Here is a 20,666-nt window from a genome sequence, read left to right as displayed (position 1 = left end):
TTGACAATCAACCTCAATGTTTTTAAGGGCTTTCAGCACCATCTCTTGAGAGGTGTCATACTTAGGCTGAGGTGGAGAAGGTTGCTGAGCAGTCAAAGATGTAGGGGTTGAATCAGGATGATTTTGAAACTTTTGGTATGGCCATGCAGGTAGAGCATTAGGGGCTTGTGGAGGTCTTTGGGATTGAAAACTCGGAGCTTGCGCCCTTCAAGAGAATTTGGGATGTTGTCTCCACTTAGGGTTGTAGGTACTAGATTAGGGGTCGTTGGATGGCCTATCATACCAATTGTGGGTGGCTTTCACTTCCTCCTACACATGCTCAGGTTAGGAAAGTGCATGTGGGCAATTATAGCATGGGGTGGGGTTAGATCAAATTGCGCAAACCTCTGCACACACCATTGTCTACAATCCTAACGACAAGCACTAGTCTAGTTTTTTGGATATGGCGTGCAGGGTAAGGGCTAGGTCCTGGCTTGTGGCTAACCCGTAAACTCCCTTAGGTTTAAAGGTTGATGGATTGGGGAATCTACGAGCAGCAATAGTGTGCTACTGAGAACTGTCGGCAAAATTCTCAAAGAGAATCCATGCTTCATTCTCGTGCTTTGTGAGTAAAGTACCTCCACACGAGGCATCTACCATGGATCTATCCCTCTTGGCTTACCCTTCATAAAATGTTTGAACTAATTGCCACTTAGGGACCTGATGATGTGGGACTTTACGGAACAGGTCCCTAAAGGGCTCCTAGGTCTCAAAGAAAAGTTCCCCATCCATTTGTGTGAAACTTGTGATTGCCTTTCGCAACTGGTTAATCTTCCCGATTGGGAAGTACTTTTTCAAGAATTCATGCTGCATAATGGTCCAGTTGGTCACCGAGTTCACCTTTAAGGACGTCAACTAATATTTGGCCTTATCCTCCAGAGAGAATAGAAAAAACCTAAGGTGAAGGGCATCATCACTAAAATTAGGTATACGAACGGTTGAGAAAATCTCCAAGAACTCGTCCAGATGCTGATAATAATTTTCAATGGGGTTCCCATGAAAGTTGGGTAGCATCGAGATGATTAAAGTATTAATCTCAAATTGAGCTGCCTGAACATCTGGGAACTGGATGCAGGATGACGATGTGTATGTATTAGGCACAAAGTAGTCCCTAAGCGGCTGAAGTGGTTGCTCTCCCACCACATATAGATGGGGAGCTTGGGGGGTTTCAGGATTTGATCAGTGCGAACCGGTGGGTTTCGTTCAGCCATAACTTTTGGTTCAGACCACTCAGTGATCTCTGGACTGGAGGTAAGTTTCCTAATGGACCTACGGGATCTTTCAATCTGAGGATTTATAGGAACTATCTCGGAGTCCCGTGAAAGCAAACCAAACGTAAACAGTTGAAGCACTTAGAATCAAGACTTTGGAGAGAACAAACAAACATGAAAAATAAATAAAGATAGATGAAAATAAAAGGAGAGCAAATAAAAAACACAAGGCAACAATACTCTAAAGTGAAAGTTGGCTTATAACCATAGCCAAGTCCCTGGCAATGACGCCAAAATTTGATAGGCTCTCCAAGGCTTGGGTCCTTAACTTCCAAAGATAAAATTTATACTACCTAACAATCCCAGGTTCAGTAGAAAGTGGGGAAGTCAGGTGTCGATCCTTAGGGACTTAGAGCACAGTTATTAAGTTACTTCCAAATTAGTTTACTATAGCCTTGTATAAAAGAGGAGTAAAAGGTGGTATTTTTCAATGAGTGAAATCTAACCAACTACTGGTATGCTATTAAAGAAAGCAAGTAAATATAAGTTAACCCTACCCCAACAAAGCAGTGTTTAGACATGAGTATAGTTTAGGATGTTGTTTTTCGTAATCTAAGTTCAGTGAGTTTACCGTACTAAACTAACCAGAACCCGGCTAAACAATCCAACAAGCCGTTCGATGGCATAGAGTAGCAAGGGTGCACCAGCCATTTGGAGCACGATTGGGAACCGGAGTATACTCTATCACAAATGATCACGAGAACCTCTATCGGAGACTAGCCTAATACATGTACCTGACTGAAGCAATAGAGGTGCTAATCTTGTCATTAAACATCATCACCATCCAAATAATAAATGAAAGCGGTAAATGAAAGCAGTAAAGAGAAATCATGTAAAAAGATCATCCCTTTGCAATTAGAACGTCTATCACTAATGCCAAAAAATACAACTGAACGATCATGTAATATACACTAGAAAACACAAGAGCTCCGTCAATTGTCACATGTCATCGAATACACCTTGCTTAATCCAGAAATCTACACTACTCCTAATCTAATTTGGCTCTCAATGACATCTTAAGTCTGTCACTAACCTAAAAGAGGCCAAAAAGGAACCCAGAGCTCGTGTTCGTAGCAAATACTTATAGGCTCTAGGGTTCACAAGGTTTGTTTCACAATTTAGGAAAGTTTGCAGAAAATCTCGCGCAAAAGATCGTCGTTGTTGACCAACTCACCCCCATGCTTCCCTTGTGCGTGCCCTAGTCAAGACTCGCGAGAAATCGAGAATTCAAATCTTCGATGTCTTCGACTGCATCACACCTCAAGGTCTTGCTGGTCGTGTTGATGGTCAGGAGTTGTAGGATCTCAATCTTCAGAAAATCTCAGGAACTAGATATATTCGCCCCTTAAGGTCTCTTGGTCAACCACTTTGTCGAGGCTCTCTGTAATTCTGCCCTCAGTTATGTCTTAGTATCTCAACGTGGTCACCCTGGAGGTTCATGCAGTCGATCACTTGGTCGACCCTTGCAGCATTTCGATCTCAGTCTGAACTTCTGAGTCTGTAGTGGAAGACTAAGTTGCCCATGTGTGTTGCTAGTCCACCACTTGGTCAGACAAAGACTTCCTTTTCTTTAATGATATGAGGCTTTGGGAGCTTGGCAAAACTTCTGAGTTTAAGTTTTGTGTACTCTAGATACTCCTTTAGCATCTCAGATGCCTAACTCCTTGGTTTTAACCTGTATTTCCTAAAAAGACGAACAAACCTTACATAGCTCCGAACAATGATAACAATGGGTAAATAAATAATAAAGTGAGAATAAGCGAAGGTAAATGAGGGTCTAAAATCATGCATTTTAGGGACTCAAAATCTGCCTGAAATGCTACTAACTCTTTAGACTGTTCCAAATCACCCAAGATAGTCAAAAATTGGTCCAAAAAAGTGGAAACACCCAAAATGAGCATGGCGATTTTCTTAATTTTCATGTCAAAAACTCAAAATTAACTTGAATCGCTCCTAAAACTTATGGACTATTCTGAATCACCCTGAAAAGTCAAAATTGATAAAAAGGGAACGGGAACGCCTAAAACGAGCTAGACAATTTTCTCAATTTTTTTGCCAAAAATTTGAAATTTTCTTGACACCCCTAACCCTTTCGAATTGTTCTAAATCAGCTGGGACAGTCAAAATTGGTCAAAAAGGAGCAAAATTGCTTGAAACAAGTGAGATAATTTTCTCTATTTTCATGTCAAAAACTCGAAATCTGCTTGGGATGCTCCTAACCCTTTCAGACTATTCTCGGTCCCCCAAGACAGTCAACATTTTTCAAAAAGGAGTGGAAATGTTCGAAATGAGTTGGGTAATTTTATTGATTTTTTTGCCAAAAACTTGAAATCTACTCTGGGCACTTTAACCCTTTTGGACTATTCAGAATTGCCTAGACAATCAAAATTGATCAAAAGGGAGCAAAAATGCCCAAACAGGTCGAGTGATTAGGATCAATCTCTGGTGAGGGATTTATCGCTCAGATTTGACAGTCCAGTTAAAAATGACTATCGACATGGGACGATGTCAGTCGTTTTGCATATGCACAAATGAAACTTGTGAAAAAAAGGCCAAGCCAATGAACCACTTATATATGGTCGATCAAACGCTTTGTAAAATTTTTTTATTTTCTTTTATTTATCTTGAAAAATTAACTACTTCAGTTTGTTTGTTATGCATTTGTCAAAAATGACTATCAACACTACTACATAAGTTACATATGCTAATTATGTTAATGAATCTATCAAAAAAGGTCCTTTTAAAGTAGTCTTGGTTATTTCCCTCGCAACCTTATTGACCTTGTTCATTCCCTTGCCACACCATGGCCTTCATGTAAGACAGTTGTCTTTTGCCAAACTTATGTTATTTACATGCTATCGTTAGCCGAAAGGTTGCTATAAAAAATTCATAATATAATCTAATTGCTGATGCTCGTTGAAAGCATGCCAAATTTAAGAAGTTGCACGTTAGTGCTGCTAGTGCTTCACCTATTCTTTATAATGTAGTCCCTAATGCCTCTGTACTCGAACTGTCATCTAATATGAGTATTAATCCTATCGTCAATGCTGAGGACTTAACCCCTTACCAGGGCACACTTAAGCCTCATTTTTAGCATGCATGCATGCAAATGTCTCTCCTTTTGGAATAGCTCCTCCATATATAATGATATGATTCAGTTCTACTGCTTCCATCTCTTCCACCCACTTCTGTAGATCGTGTAAAGAGCATTCTAGGAGATGAGCATGCAAATGTCTCTCCGTTTGGAATAGTTCCTCCATATATAATTATATGATTCAGTTCTAGTGCTTCCATCTCTTCCACCCACTTCTGCAGATCGTGTAAAGAGCATTCTAGGAGATGAGCATGGGTCAACACAAGGAAATGATACCTTGTCAAGTGGACTGATTCCCCAACTTTCAACTCCACATGAAGATGAATTATAGTTTATTGGAGCAATACTCCTCGCTAAAGATGAGCTTTTCTCACCCTGGGGAATTGATGGGACCTCACTTCACGAGACCTTCATGTCTGTCATGGGCTTCCACATAATCTAGTCTTTATGATTATTTGTTGGCTTTATGATTCATAGATGTAAAAATCATGTTTTTTTTTGTTTTTTTTATCTAATTTTATGGATAAAATTTTACTTCCCAAAAACTGTTTCCTTAGGGGTTTTGAGATTAAAAAAATATGAAGAGTGGGAAATAAAATACCAATTGAAGTTTGGAAATGTTTAGGAGATAAAGTAATTATTTGGTTAACTAATCTATTCAACACTATTATAAAAATCAAGAAAATGTCGAAATGATGGAGGAAAAGTACGTTAGTAACTTTGTACAAAAACAAAGGCGATATTATAAGTTGTAATAACTATCGTGGAATTAAAATTATAGGCCATGCTATGAAATCATGGGAAAGGGGTATTTGAACATAGAATAAGATTAGAATCGAAGACTTTGGAAAATCCAATTGGTTTGATGCCTGAGAGATCAACAATATAAGTTATTCATCTTTTAAGAAGTTTAATGGAAAAGTTTAAGGAAAAGAAGAATGACTTGCATATGGTTTTTATTGATCTAGAAAAAGCTTACAATAGAATACCTAAGAAATTCTTTGGTGAGTATTAGAGAAGAAAGGAGTTTGCAGTCGATATACGGAGGTCATTAAGGATGTATGATAGAGTCGTGACTAGCGTTAGAATTATAGGAGGAAACTCTAGAAAGTTTCCAATCACAATAGGTGTACATCAAGGTTCTACTTTGAGTCCTTCCCTCTTTACTTTATTAATTGATGAACTAACCAGGAATATCTAAAATGAAATCCCTCGTTGTATGTTATTTGCAGATCATATCATATTGATTAATGATAATAGAAACAAGATGGAATCTAAGCTAGAACTTTAAAGAGTCACATTAAAGTCTAAAGGGTTTGGGATAAGTAAAGATAAGATAGAATATATGAAATGTAATTTCAGTAATGTAAGGAGTAGCAATAGAAAGAAGATTAAACTGGATAATCGAAAGATTAATAGCATTGATAGATTTACATATTTTTTATGTAGTAAAATTAAGATAGATTGGTTAAAATGGAGGAGTGCATCAAGTGTATTGTGTGGTCGTAGAATACCCTTAAAATTAAAATGAAAGTTTTATAAGACGACTATAAGGTCAGTTATACTTTATGATTCAGAATGTTGAGCAACTTAGAAACAACATGTGCAAAAAATGAAATTTCCGAGATGCATATGTTAAGGTGGATGAGTGGTTTAGCATTGAAAGATAAAGTAAGAAATGAGCATACACGCGATAATTTAGGTCTAGCACCGATTGAAAACAAGATAAAGGGAATGGAGGCTTAGATGGTTTGGACATTTAAAACGCAAACCTAATGGAGCACCAATGAGGAGGAGTGAGTTAGTTATTATTTCTGACATGAAAAGGGGTAGGGGCAATAATTTAGGTGTAGCATCAGTTGAAAACAAGATGAGAAATGAGCGACTTAAATGGTTTGGACATTTGAAATGCAGGTCTAGTAGAGCACGTGTGAGGAGAAAGCGAGTTAGTTATTGTTTCTAGCATGAAAATGGGTAGGGTTAAGCTTAAAATAACTTGGAATGAGGTAGTGAGGAAAGATTTGATTGTCCTTAAGCTAATAGAGGAAAACGCTCTAAATCGGGTGAATTGACGGACAAGAATTCATGTAATCAACCCCATCTAGTGGGACTTAAGGCCTGTTATTGTTTATGTTGTTGTTTAGCACCAAGCAATTCAACTAAAAAGTTGATCAATGACTTTCATTCAATTGTTTATAATCAACATAGAAAGCCAAGCTTTATTTTTATTTTTTTCCTTCACTAATAACATGGGAGAAGCAAAGGAATTGTTGCTATTCAGAATAATAATATGTCTTAACCAAAATTTTTATTGCACTTTCATGTGAAGTGTAAATTTCATGGGTGCGCTTTGAGCAAAAGGCGTACTTTCTTTTTTATTATTTCTGGGAATGAAAGTGCAAATGCGTGCACTTTTGACTAAAGAACATTAAGATGTGCCTAAAAACACCATTTAAATATTGATATATAGTGATGTGGAAGTGGTGGAGCATGTTATTTTAGGGGGCCAGGCCACAGACTTTTATCACCCACCCACTTGGTGGATGTTCCATCCCTTCCCTTGTATTTTTCCTACTTTCTCATCAGGCACACTTTATTGTTTTTGTAGCTAAATTTGATCAAGGGCTTAGTTATAAATTGATTAGTCAACTTTGAGAGCCTCGATGACCAACTCCCCTAATTGATGCTCTATTGAAAATACGAGTTTGAGTTAATGGGTAGGTCCACATTTCTGTGGGACTATTATTAGGTGGAGTGATGATTTTATGGTTTTACTTGAAACCAATGCGTCTCTTTTGCCAGGAATAATGGTCCAAATTTACTCTTCAAACACACCTACCAAGTTTTTGACTAAATTGGATTTGGTTCATTTTTTACAAACTATTTTCAAGCGCACCATATCCTCACTTCAGTCAACTGAGATGGCATCTTCAAAGTCCTACACTTCACTGCAGCAGGTGAAATTGCATCAACATCATCATCATCTCTCTCTCTCTCTCTCCTCGGAAGCTTTGCTGAAAATGAGAGTACTGTCAGCACAGAGAGAGAGAGAGAGAGAGAGAGAGAGAGAGAGAGAGAGAGAGAGAGGCATTCAAAGTCTACCACCTCCTAGGGCACCCAAACATGATCAAAGTTGCTACAGGTCTCCCACCTATGATTCATCTTACATAGCACTCTCTTTTTCCCTCATCAATATATATATATAGCAGGGGAAGAAGAATGAAAATCTCCTTTTCCCTGGTCAAGATATTAAAGAAGAAGCTGGAAAACAGAAGCCCTCTGCACTCCCCAAAACTATCCAGTCCAAGAAATTGCAAGGAAAATAAGTCCCACCAAAATGATCAACTCATTTTCTTTTTCTCCATCAACCAGATGAATCTACCACTTTCCTCTTTTTTTCTTCCCCTACACATTTTTTCTTTTCCATTTCTTTTCCCTCCATTCAAACAGAGCATAAAAAATTGTTGATTTTAAATATTTAACAACAAAACAAAGAAAAAAAAAATGCCTTTCTTCTAGCTTCCACCATCATTCCCATTTATCGTCTTAGTAAGATGTCTCCTGCACTAAATAGAAAACATACAAAACCACAAATAATGGCCGTAAATTTTTTCTTCTCCCAGAGGTCCTCAAATAATTAGGATAAAAGCTGAAAATGGAAAATCCCAGAATTCACACAATAAAAGCAGAATTGCGGAAGCAAGATTGAAATTAAACACCAAGAAATTCTACAAAGATTGAAATTCTACACCAAAAAGAAAAAATCAAAACCAGACATTTCTAATGTTCAGAACCAACAGATAAAGAATGTGAGTGTGAAGACAAATCAAGATGGTCAGACATGATCAAGATGCTCAGGCATGTATCACTCACAAACAGCAGTCCTATGTACAAGGATGACTACAAAACAAGAACCCTACCTACTTACAAGACAAGAAAAAAAAAAAAGATATTGAACTACCCAGAGACCTTGTTCCGCAACAACACAAGTAGCGCAATATTGCCTTCACTAACATCTATTTCATCTCTCAACACCTGCCAGATCAAAATGCAAGAACTGTGATTGGCTTGTTGCTTAAAATCCAAAAGAAGAAATAAATTTTGACTGCTTCAAAACAAAGGAAGAAATAAAATTAGAGAAATCCATAAAAATTACTGCTGGTTTCTGAAGAGCTTTTGAAGCGTCCTGCTCCATTGCAGGGAGATGAGAAATGAAAATAACTCAAAAGAGAAAATGGTGTACTAATTAGTGGAATTTAGCCTAGTGATAAGGAGTCCAGCATTAGACTCATACCTGTTTGTCATTCACAAGCAATCTTAGTGTCAAAGCTGCTGAGGCAGACGGCAAATGCCTGGAAAGCCGATATTGGATACTGATAATCCATGGTGAACACATCCTTTCCCACTTTCCCAAACTGGAGAATAACCTTCTCATGCTCAGGTCCAGCAAATCCATTCTCCGGAGAAGCAACCAGCTGAAAGTTTTTTACGGAAGCCACTGTCACCCGTCCATTAAAGTTCAGGCACCAGCACTGGAGTTGCTCATGCCACCTAGGTGCCTTGTTCTTCAAAATCAGCATTCCATCTTTCTGACTAGACAAAGGTCCAGATTGGAAACTGTCCACGCGAGTAGACTTGGATCTGAAAAACGGGAGGGACGGAAAGGAATCCAGATTGCTATGCATGAATTCTGTCTGTGTAGGTGCCACTCCACCTGGCTCAATAGCAGAGGCAGGGATGGCATCCATGATACATTGCATTCTTCTTGGGCCCCTGGTTTCCACAATATTTTAATTTTTTATTGGTACATACACACAATTAATTAACAGAACATACATCAACACCCACCCCCCCCCCCTCTTCCCCAGCTATTATCAGTGTGTTTCTTACCTAGAACCCAAGACATTCAATTCATATGATATGTGCGCCACAGGATAATTGCCAGCAGGAACTCTGGGAGAAACTTGCTTCAAGCCCACTAGCTTGGTGGAACGACATTTCATAACTTTGGCTGCAGCATTTGGAGGCTGCGCATCATATATTGTGAACTTGGTTCCAAGGAAGTTTGATCTGTAAAGATAATATGATCATAAAACGGGCCTTTTAGACTATTATGAACCAGATATCACACATGAAATCTACCAGCTAAACATACCTCAACTTCCCAACATAGGTGCTGCTTCCCTTTGAAACATCATCGGCATTTAGAGAAATGATGTAGTCAGTGCAAGTAGGCCGTCGACATTTCCGAGCAGCAAGCAGAAACTTACCATCATCATTCAAAGCTGCCAAAATATTGGAAAAAAGTAATTGCATTTAGTAAGGAAACTAAACTCTTCATTAATCAAACCACACAAGTACACAACTTAATTATACCAAGTTCCAACAAACGAAGATCAAGGCAACTACAATAGGCAAAGGTGTCAGTAATTCAAAACATCACAAAAAATCCAACACCACTTTCAAAAGAGCATGATTAGAAGGGAATGATAATTCAGAAAATAAAGCAAATGCTCAGCCATTTACCTTGATTTAGACTGAGGTAAAGATGGTATGTCTGGTTGCTTCGATTCCGTTTTATATAGCATTGAAGGAGGGAGTTTCTTGGGCCAGGCTGCAGAAAATAACCAATAATTTTTTTAATGTAGCCACCGTTAGTTGTTTTTTGAAGATTATAATCCTCCTAAAAGGGGAATATTCAATTAATAAAAATTCTATTAGAACATTTGCAATCACATACACACACAGATAAAAGAGAGAGGGCTGCATACTAGCTTCCGATAATACCCGTTCTAGAGGATTTTATGGAAGAAGGCAAAAATAGCCATTATATAAAGGATCAAAACAATTCTTTAGAAACAAAAAAGGAAAAAAAGAAAAAGATCATGAAAAATAACAATCAATAAGAACAAGTGTATCAATCCCTCTTTTTTTCTTTTTCAAATGCATGCCAATCCAAATTGCTCCAATCTATTGATTAGAAGGTTCCTCAAGGTCGCCAATGGTTTAATCACAAAACTTCCTTGTTGGAAGTCTCAGATTGGGACGGGAATGGACTATCCTCCATTGTGTAGAATAGTCCCAATGAACTCAAATTATTTTTTAAAAAAAGATTCTCTATATAGTAAAAACAAAAAGTTCTAGAACTTCCCGAATTTTTCTAATACTTATGGCCCAGTCCTTCAAAGACATTTTAACAATCCTAAATATTTGTCATTCATAAAGTCTCAAAATATGTCAGATGATGTCAAACATATTCTAGATCTTAACCTAAGGAGCAAGATAGATAATGACAGCAATGCAGTCATCAGTAGAGAAAGAAATTCACCTTACAATCTGAAACAAATGAAAGGGAATTCAACCCTCCTGAAATGTTTATAATGCTCAATAAATTTCAGTTCTAAAATTGTGCACAAATACACAGAAAATCATAATGGTATGGGAGACTTACATAAACTGCTAAAATTAGCTTCAAATCCAAACACAGGTAAGATCCGTGTGGATGACAATTATGAAAAATGAAAAATGAAAAATTAGACGCATGTATACATGACGATGAAAAATTAGAAGTATAAATGACGATGACAGCAACCAACAGCACCTCTCCTTCAGATAAAGTAAGAGACAAAAAAGGAATAAAGTAAGAACTGGGGAGATTTCACTTGACAAACCTGTTTCAGGGAGATTGGGAACGTTAATTTGCCAGAGACTTCTGGTGTTTTCACAATTTCCTTCATTATCTCCCTCCAACTTCTGCATACACCTGCACAAGCAACCACATTTTTCCGAGGCGGCCAAGTGCCGTCAGATGCTTCTATCCTCATAAGCACGTCCCTGAGAAGCTCCGGTGGCATGTTGGCCCAGCAACTCTGCCTCAAAGCATCCACCGCCACCAGTACGCCGTCCTGAGCGGCCCTATGTGACCTAGATCTTAATCCATACCCAAACTTCACTTCAAACCCTTTTCTAGACATGCTCCCGAACTCACCCCTCATGTCCTGAATAATACTCTTAAACGACATCAGCCCTTCCTCCCTCTCTGCAATTCAAACCAACATAAAGACTAGAAATTTCCAATGCCTCCAAATTCACATGAACCCGCATTGATGATCAATTTATCCATAAATAGAACCTAATAACTGCTAATCGACGAAACCTGGAGACCCAAAAGCTAAATTTCGACGCAACTACAGATCAGCATCACAATTACTCCATAAAATCGTCAAAAACAGCCAAAACATTCTTCTCCATAAATAGCATAAACATAAATCCAACCCACCGATTCACCAATCTCAGATCTACGGAACCAAAATCCGAGAAAATCTATACCCGCCTGATGAATTCGATCACTGAAACATATCCCTCCAAAGATCGACGAATAAAACCAAGATCAATTCACAGATTTCGTGATCATTCCGCAGATCTCTACTTTCAAATCATTACAGGAACCCCCCAAAAAAATTTAGAAACATTTATCAAAATTTACATCGATTGAGACTTGAGAGCATCGAACCTCAATGGCAACACCAAACAGCCATTCTCCAACATTGACAGCCCTGTAGCATAAAGCCCACAGAACAAAAGCTCCAGCACAGAGGAAATGAACAGAACTTCGGATCAGGATTCAATAATAAGCCTTTCGTTAGTGGCCAGATTGCGAGCAGTGGAAGAGGAATGTTGAAGAAAACACACACTAGGGCTCGCTTTGTCTGATCTGTTTGCCTTCTATCTTCCCTCGACTGTACTAGATTACTAGTAGACGAGTAACCCCGATAGGGTTCGGATCCGGGTATGGTGCTCATTTCGGGTTAGGGTTGAATTATATATATATATATATATATATATATATATATATATAAACAAATATGGAAATCCAGCAAAAATTTTCAGAATATTTCGAAAATTGGAAAAGATTTTTCTAAGTTAACCTTAAGTTTTATTATTCTGTCCTTTTGTGATATATGCGCACATGAAAAAAGTGCATATTTTCACTTTCTAAATAAATAAATAATAAAAATAGATATAACAATCCACCACATAACGCGGATTAAGAATCACTGTGTGTAAAATTATATGTCCGACTTAAATTTGAATTTATGATAATTCTTATAAATATATATAGCTATATAGTAATTAAATTTTGTAAAAATTAAACACTACATTCAAAATTTTCTATAAAAAAAACCCATTAAATGTGAGTCAATCAAATGAAAAGTTATTATACAAATTAATTTAATTATATTTAGGTGAAAAAAATTTCAATAGAATATTTTTAAGAATGCGGCATAAGCATGTTTTAATGACTATATGAATAACAATTTTTATATGTATATATATTAACTTTTTTAAGAATAAATTTTGGGTAGAATAAATGGATTATTGAAATTTGGTCAGGATTCAATAACAAATATATGTTAAATTAATGAATTTTTTTTTATTTAAAATCATATTTTGGTATGTTATGGCATGATCTAGCGCATTTTATTTCTAATTTTCGCACATTTATGATATTGCATTAATGAGATAGACTAAGATTTTAATGGCTAAAAATTATTATTAAAGATAAAAAAGAATTTGATATTAGTTGATTATAGAATTGTAGCACTTTTACTTTTTCCCTATTGCAAATTTTTTTGTTAAAGTAAAAAATATAAGAAGTATTTACTTAAAAAAAAAAACTATATGAAATATTATATTTCTTTACCTTTCTCAATGTCTAATTGGGTTTTCTTTTTTTTTTTCTCGACTCTTTTATTCTAAAGTGGTAAATAAGTTACACAAGAGGTCGTCCCTTGCCACACACTAAAATCACTATGGGTATATGCGTCAATGATTTTATTTTAATTAAACAAAATATACTAATTTACCTTAAATATTGTAAAGAAAATACATGTTCACAATGACAATGAAAAAAAAAATGACACTACATGCTCTTACATATAAATATAATTGCACTTATTACCTATTTATTAGTAGATGATGATGACACCCTAGTGTGTGTGTGTGTGAGAGAGAGAGAGAGCGAGATGTTAGATATTGTTTCAATGTCATGTTTGAAATCCCTTCACAATTTGAATTCAATTTCAAATAGATAAATGTCTTAATTGACTTCTGTCTTATAGGCAATGATTGATTGATATGGAGTGTCATAATATTTAAATGTTAAGGAAGGCTAATTTAAATCTACAAACACCGGAAATATATGCGTTTTTTTATTACAAACCCGAAACAAGGTCAATGCATTAATACTAGAGGCGAGTTGCAAAGTTATAAGGCGTATTGTTTGTTCAATTTTTTATTATTATTTCTCTTCAAACCATTTAACATAGGTTTAATGAGCATAAGAGATGAGGCAAAAAATAATAACAGTAATAAAAAGAAAGTAAATAGGGAAGTAAAAGAGAAAAAAAAAAAAAAAAGATTAAACTTTATTAGGAAAAAATGTTCAATATTACAATTTCTTCATCATGGTTGCACATCAGGCCTTTTATAGAGCTTTCTCTCTATATTAAATAAGTAAATAGTATTTGGGAATTAATATCAAGCCTTAATTAGTGAAATATAATGTCAAATCCCAAAAAATTAAAAGGACAAAAGGCACTAAGCTCCCTTAGGTTTGGTAAAAAGACATGGATCTTCCTGAGATTTCAAAATTCTCAAAGACCGTCCATAAGGTTTGTGAAAAAGATACAAATCTCTCATTGTATATTACAAAAGGATACATCTTTTGAAGGAATGTTTATCTTTTTGATAAATCTCAGGGGAGGTTTGTTGCATTTTTAAAATCTTATGGGAGGTCAATGAGATTTTTGAAACCTTAGGGGAGGTCAATGGGGTTTCTAAAACCTTAGGGGAGGTCCATAAAATAAAATTTAAATTTAAAATCTTTAGATCATAAAACCTAGATCATCTACTAATTTATTAGCTTATAAAACATACTATAAAATAGGAAAAGTTCTAAAAATAATAATGATAATAATAATAAGTTACATGATTTTCTAAAATTCCCGAATGTCTAACATTTTCCATTTGAAGCCTTGAATATTATATTGCATAATTTTCCTTAGTTGGTAAAAATTCAACCTCAAAATCAAAAGACTTGAAGAATGAAGTATTGATCAAGCAAACAAACTTGAATTGGAATGAGATAATCCACATGCTTCATAAGTAGGCTAAGGCATTGAAAACAAACTTGTTAGGAATAACAAATTCCACACATGCAATCACACTCATGTTTTCATTCTTGAACTCAACAAACTTACCTTCCATGGATGGCATAATTTCTACAATTTCTCCTCAAGTCCCTGTGTGGATTCTTTGGACTTAGGAGTTAATTCGGAATATTGGTTATGCCCTTTGGCCATGTTACAACTAGTTGCATAGGCTCACTAGGCTCCATAGATCTCTCCTTTTTCTTTAACAACAAACTCTTCGGTTAACCACATTGTGAGTTTTAACAAGATTGGGTTGATTGCTTAGCTTTATATTGTTGGAGCAATTCACTTGGTAATAACTACAAGCTCTTTTATCCTTAAATCTAAATAAACTATAACTTTTATTAGCTAACCACTAATATCCATGATGTCTTTATTGAGATATTATAGATCTAGGTTTCTCCATTTAACAAGGACATGGATATCTCTCTAGATTTTCAATTTAAGCACATCTCACTGAATTAATTGAAATTGGTCCTTTCGATATGGTTGTTGGCAAGGACATGGTAGATGATGATGATGATAATAAGGATGCAAAAAAGTGATGGTGGGCCAAGGGACGACATATAGCATTGAAGATCAAATTTGAGAGAGCAGATTAGGGATTTGAGAATTGCTCACATTTAATAACATCCAAAGACCAAAGATGGAAAATCCACAGATCTATGATGTTAGAGATGTGCAACAGACAACTAGCGGCGCTGCAACTATTGCTAGTGAGGCTTTGATGATGATGCTTCGATTGTGGCTCTGATTAAATGAAAAGAGATTTTGGTAACTGGCTTGTGAGTTGTTAAAGACCTACTAGTTGGATGATGTGGATGGTGGCTACAACTTTGATTCTAAAGGCCACTGTTTCATTTGTTTCTAGTTAAACTTATTTAAAAATCCTTTGAAATCATAAATCCTAGATAATCATAAAATCCTAGATAGCATGCGAGATTATTAGCCTAGAGTCTATTATAAAATAAGAAAAAAAAAACTAAAATATCAAATTACAATATTGCCCAAAAATCCTAAAAATGTCAAAAATATTCACTTCAAACCTTGGAGCTCATATTCCATCACCATTCTTCTTAAAGCCAAAATATAAAATAGATGGAATGACAAATTTATAGAGAAAAAGTAAGACAAAGACTTGTATGAGTACTAATTTTACGACGTAGAAAAGAGAAAGAGGGATGCATTTTATGTACGATTTTTCTTTTTTCAAGGCACAAACAATGATTGTTTGTAAACCATCGAACTTATTTATTAATAAGTGAATTATAACTCCTTTTGCATGAACAAACATTGAGATATAATTAAATTTGCTAATATTTTACTTTTCCCATATTTAGATTATTTTCATCATTTTAATTATTCAATATATCTTATTCTATTCTAACAACCAAACACAAAAACTCTTTTATCATCAATTTAGTTTAGAGACTATTTGGCTTCACTTCTACTTTTTGTTCTATGTTTTTGTTATTCTATTACTAGTTTTCTATTTCTATTGTCTATTTTAACCTATTTTCACAAAAACTGAAAATCTAATTTTATGATTTTCAGTTGTTTTGACAACCTTTTGTTGTAATACTTTAATATATAAAATTTACTTTTGTGGATTAGATCATATATTTTGTACTCAATTTTAAAATAAAACTTTAAAAAAGTGTCATGTGAATTTAAAATATAATTAAACTAGAAATATCCATAAATTTATAGATTTTTGGGGGAAAAAATAAAAATCATTCAAGTTTTTACTATTCTTCAATTTTCATATACAATAGGAATGTTCTTTGTGGCTCTACAGAGTTAAAAAGTGAGCTTTGATATATACTGATTATTTATAATAACTATAATATTTTTTATGTTTCATTATAACATTTTATTTTTTATAATTTAAATATTTAAATCATATTTTTAATTTTTATTGATCAATTGAATAAAAAAAATGACCATTTGTTCATTTAGGATTTAAATTATTTTAGTTTTAAAAGTTAACAAGTTGTTACTTATTTGGTTCAGGATTTAAAAACTAGTTTGTATATTGTTGTTTTCAAAAATGGAAGCAAGGAATTGTATCATTTATTTTTTTAATACTAAAAATCGTGTTTAGTTAGGTGTGTAGACACCCCATTTTGTTTGTCATTATATAGCCAAACTTGGGGTTTTAGTTTAGTTTTTTTAGTCGTTTTTAATTGGCATCTAAGATCTTCACTGAGATCGGATCTCTCATTTTTAATTCTCTTAACCTCACTAAACGAAATTGAGCTTTCATTAATTAGGTATTATGTACAAATGTTTTTTACATTTATTCACTTATGAGCAATACAAATACATCATTCTTAAAATAAAATAGGTTTTCAAGTCTTGGGCTACCCTATTAAGGCTTTCTTCATCACCTGCACACACGAGACGGAATTTTCAATGTTAGTTCATAATTAAGGCAGAGTGGGCCAATTTTGTAAATGAAATTCAGCATGGGCCTATTTTTGAAAAGGCAGCTTAGGATTTTATTCTAGCAAATTTAAAAAGGTCAATTTCGGGCCCAATTTTTGAAAATCAGTCTATTGTCAAGCTAGAACTAGCATTAAAGCTTAATTTCAAACCCAACCACAATAGCCTCTTTCACGGTTGTTACCTAACCAGACAAGGCATGCATCCCTCTCCCTTTCTCATAAAGCATTTTTCAATATGGCTAGTTCCTATGGCCAACCACCTTCAATATTTCCTATAGAATTGTTTCCCATGCCAGCTTGCTTATAAATAAGCCATCCATTCAGAAAAATGAGGAAAAATTTAAATTTGAGATACTGAAATTGAAGAGGTTGGAAATAGAAAATAGAGAGATTGAAATTGAAGTGTAAAAGCTAGAGAAAATAAAATAGAAACTAGAGAAATTGGGATAAAAAGGCTGATAGAGCAAAGAAATTGAACAAGAATTTGGGCGAAAACAATAGTGCAAAGGGGAGCATTTGAGGTCTAAAAGGTTAGTACCTCTTTGCCTAAGTTCCACAGTTAAATTTCTTAATTCTTGATTGGAAATTCTCAATCTGAATTAATTATGACCCACAGTTCCCTAAATTTTAGCCAATTAAAGTCCCAAAAATTTGAATCTAAAGCCCCAACATTCAGAATTTGAAAACCCTAAAAAATCCCTAAGAAAATTCCCCAAATTTAAGCCAATCAAAGTCCAAAACAAAATCAAATTCTAAAGCCCCAAAAATAGGATCCAATGTAACACCCCAAACCTAAAAATAGGGCCCGACGCATTATTATACTTAAATCATGCTCTGTGGCGCCCCGAACCCGCCTGGTGGGACTCAGGTGCCACGTAATCCATTTCCTGTACCTATTATTTCATTAACAATTACGCAACAGAAAGCATAACTACAATCCTCAACCAATATAATTCCAGAGTTTTCTACATCTATCTACAATCCAAAATAAACCATTCATCCACTTGTATCCACATATATACATATCTCCAAAAACATAATCTACAACTCTCAGTATTCACAACTTAGAAGACTGAAAACATAAAACATAAAACTTATACATCCCAAAAGTATCATCAAAGTTTATACCTTTTTTCTTTCTATATCCAAAAATGCTATAACAACCCTGAGCTCTCTAAGCTCAATCACATAGAGGTCCTGAAAAAGATAAATTTGTATTTAAGTGAGACACATCTCAGTAAGGGAAGAAACAATATATTAAATTAGTGTGTGGCCAACATGAGGTTTGTAAATAACATATGTATATGTATTCAATATTTTCAAATCATTATCATAATTTCTAAAATTCTTTCCTGAGCCTGATCAAACGCATGTAAGGTATTTTACCCACGAGAATACCTAAGGATTAGGGTAATTACCCATCCATACAAGTAGAACCCCTCTGCTCTGATACTTTAGGCAACCAATGGTCACAACTAAAGCATATCAAGGCACTTACCTTACTCAGTAAGTTTCAAGTGAAAAAGGTACTCTCGTACTCACATAGTTCATACAATGGTTTACCAACAAAGGCTCCTAAGAATAAGGAAATTTACTCGTCCATACAAGTAATTTCTCTCTGCTCTGATACTTTAGGCAACCAATGGTCACAACTGAAGCATATCAGGGCACTTACCTTACTCAGTAAGCTTCAAGTGAAAAAGTAATCTCCTACTCACATAGTTCATACAATGGTTTACCAACAAAGGCTCCCGAGAATAAGGAAATTTACTCATCCATACAAGTAATTTCCCTCTTCCCTAATACGTTATGCAACCTACTACTACATCTAATACCTACTAGGGCACTCGCCTTTCTTAGCAAGCCCTCGGGCGAAGAGTTTGTCCTGCCCATATAAATACATATCATACTAGCATAAATACTAATACTATAATAATACATTACTATGTCTGTCATTTATTCTGTATTTCTCATCTGTTCATGTTCTCAGCTTTGACATTTCGTAACATTTCATTTTACATGGCTCTTTCCTATTTTACATTGTTCACATTTCACATTTCATTTCCATTTCATTCACCTTTCATTTCATTCTTTCCATTTCATTTTCTGCATTCATTACTACAACTCCTTTCAGTTGTTCATCAGTTAGTCCACATAGATATGCGTTTTTATGCTACTACAGCTACTTTTAGTTGTTCATCATTTATCCATGGATGAATTAACAATCACATGCAATATAATTCATAACACATTTTCATTCTTATTGCACTCCCTATATAACTTGCATTTCATACATATAGCATAATTCAACATAGAATTTCCATTTTACTCATACCACACAATTTAGCAATATATTTCAAACATTTTTTGTAAAATAAGTCAACCCTTATTTATCTTTCATATATTGACCTTTAATTTCCTACACAATTATCCTGAAAAATCTTTCACTTTCATCAGTCCATTTTCACAAGCACATATGTAATAAAACAACCCTAGGCTTAGAAATTATAATTTAAATAGTTGGCATTTTAAACCCATACGGAAACATATACATACCATAATCCATTTATCCGTTTAATTTGTAACGTCCTGCTTAATTTATCATATAATAATACGAATTGAATAAATAAGTTAACTTGAACCCATTGGTAATGGGGACACCTGTCATTCATAGCGGAACCTAGGCATCAATAAATGTAAAACATCATCATCCTAACCACAAAAGATATAACACCAGAATTAACTATAATCCATAAATATGGTGTTTATATACATCTTCCAAAATACAATATATATATATATATATATATATATATATGCATATCTTGGAACCCACAACTCAAATCTACTGTTCCTAAACAAAACTTACCCTCCTAATAGGATAGTAACACACTAACTCAACGGCGGCCTTGTTCCGCCAGTCTTTCTGGGTTTCCTGAAAATTATTTAATGTTCGGGGGTGAGACACTTCTTTCTTAGTAAGGGAAAATAAACTAAATACAACTGTGTGGCAACATGAACATTTAATACAATTATACATATACAACACATTTCATATATCTGAAACATTCATCATATACTTTCATATTTCTAATAAATCATATAGTTCATAAAATGTCTGGTATAGTTGATAATACTGAAAACATACCCAAGATAAATAGCTAGCTGGTGTCATGTATTAACCCCCATGACAGGTTGTGCAGCCCGAAAGCGGGACCCGACAATGGTTGGATGACCACTGTCAAGTCAAAGATGTCTATAAGTATGATAGGCTAGCCACACCCTGGTCTGGACTGCTAGGTGGACGTCTACAACTCTACACTGAAAGCAACATCAACTATCCATCTCTCACGCCCTCGTGGGGTGGTTAGCATAAATCTAAACATAAATATTTGATCTATATAGCTATAGTACCGTGCTCCTGAACTGAACTAAACTAACATCCAGGTTCTGATAACCTATAGTACATAATAATATAGCATTTAACATAAATGGATTGATAGCATTTCTATACTTTCATAAATACGGTCTTGCGTCGAACATTTCGTAAATACGGCCTCGCACTGAACATTTCATAAACACGGCCTTGCGCCAAAAATCT

The 20,666-nt window shown here is 35.0% G+C and overlaps 1 protein-coding gene across 1 annotated transcript; it reads right to left on the bottom strand.

The window, feature by feature from the left end:
- Positions 1-8,095: 8,095 nt before the first annotated feature.
- Positions 8,096-12,130, bottom strand: LOC131155217 (tubby-like F-box protein 3). Its single transcript, XM_058108196.1, has 5 exons — positions 11,076-12,130; positions 9,931-10,018; positions 9,560-9,689; positions 9,295-9,474; positions 8,096-9,177 (listed from the first exon to the last, which is right to left on the bottom strand). Exons 1-5 carry the CDS (start codon positions 11,424-11,426, stop codon positions 8,706-8,708), a joined length of 1,221 nt encoding a protein of 406 aa, XP_057964179.1. The 5' UTR covers positions 11,427-12,130; the 3' UTR covers positions 8,096-8,705.
- Between the last annotated feature and the right edge of the window lie 8,536 nt (positions 12,131-20,666).

Source organism: Malania oleifera, chromosome 5 (assembly GCF_029873635.1).
Source record: "Malania oleifera isolate guangnan ecotype guangnan chromosome 5, ASM2987363v1, whole genome shotgun sequence".
NCBI classification, from domain to species: Eukaryota; Viridiplantae; Streptophyta; class Magnoliopsida; order Santalales; family Ximeniaceae; genus Malania; species Malania oleifera.
The sequence above is the reverse complement of the archived record's forward strand: the minus strand, read 5'-3'. Positions and strand labels throughout refer to the sequence as shown.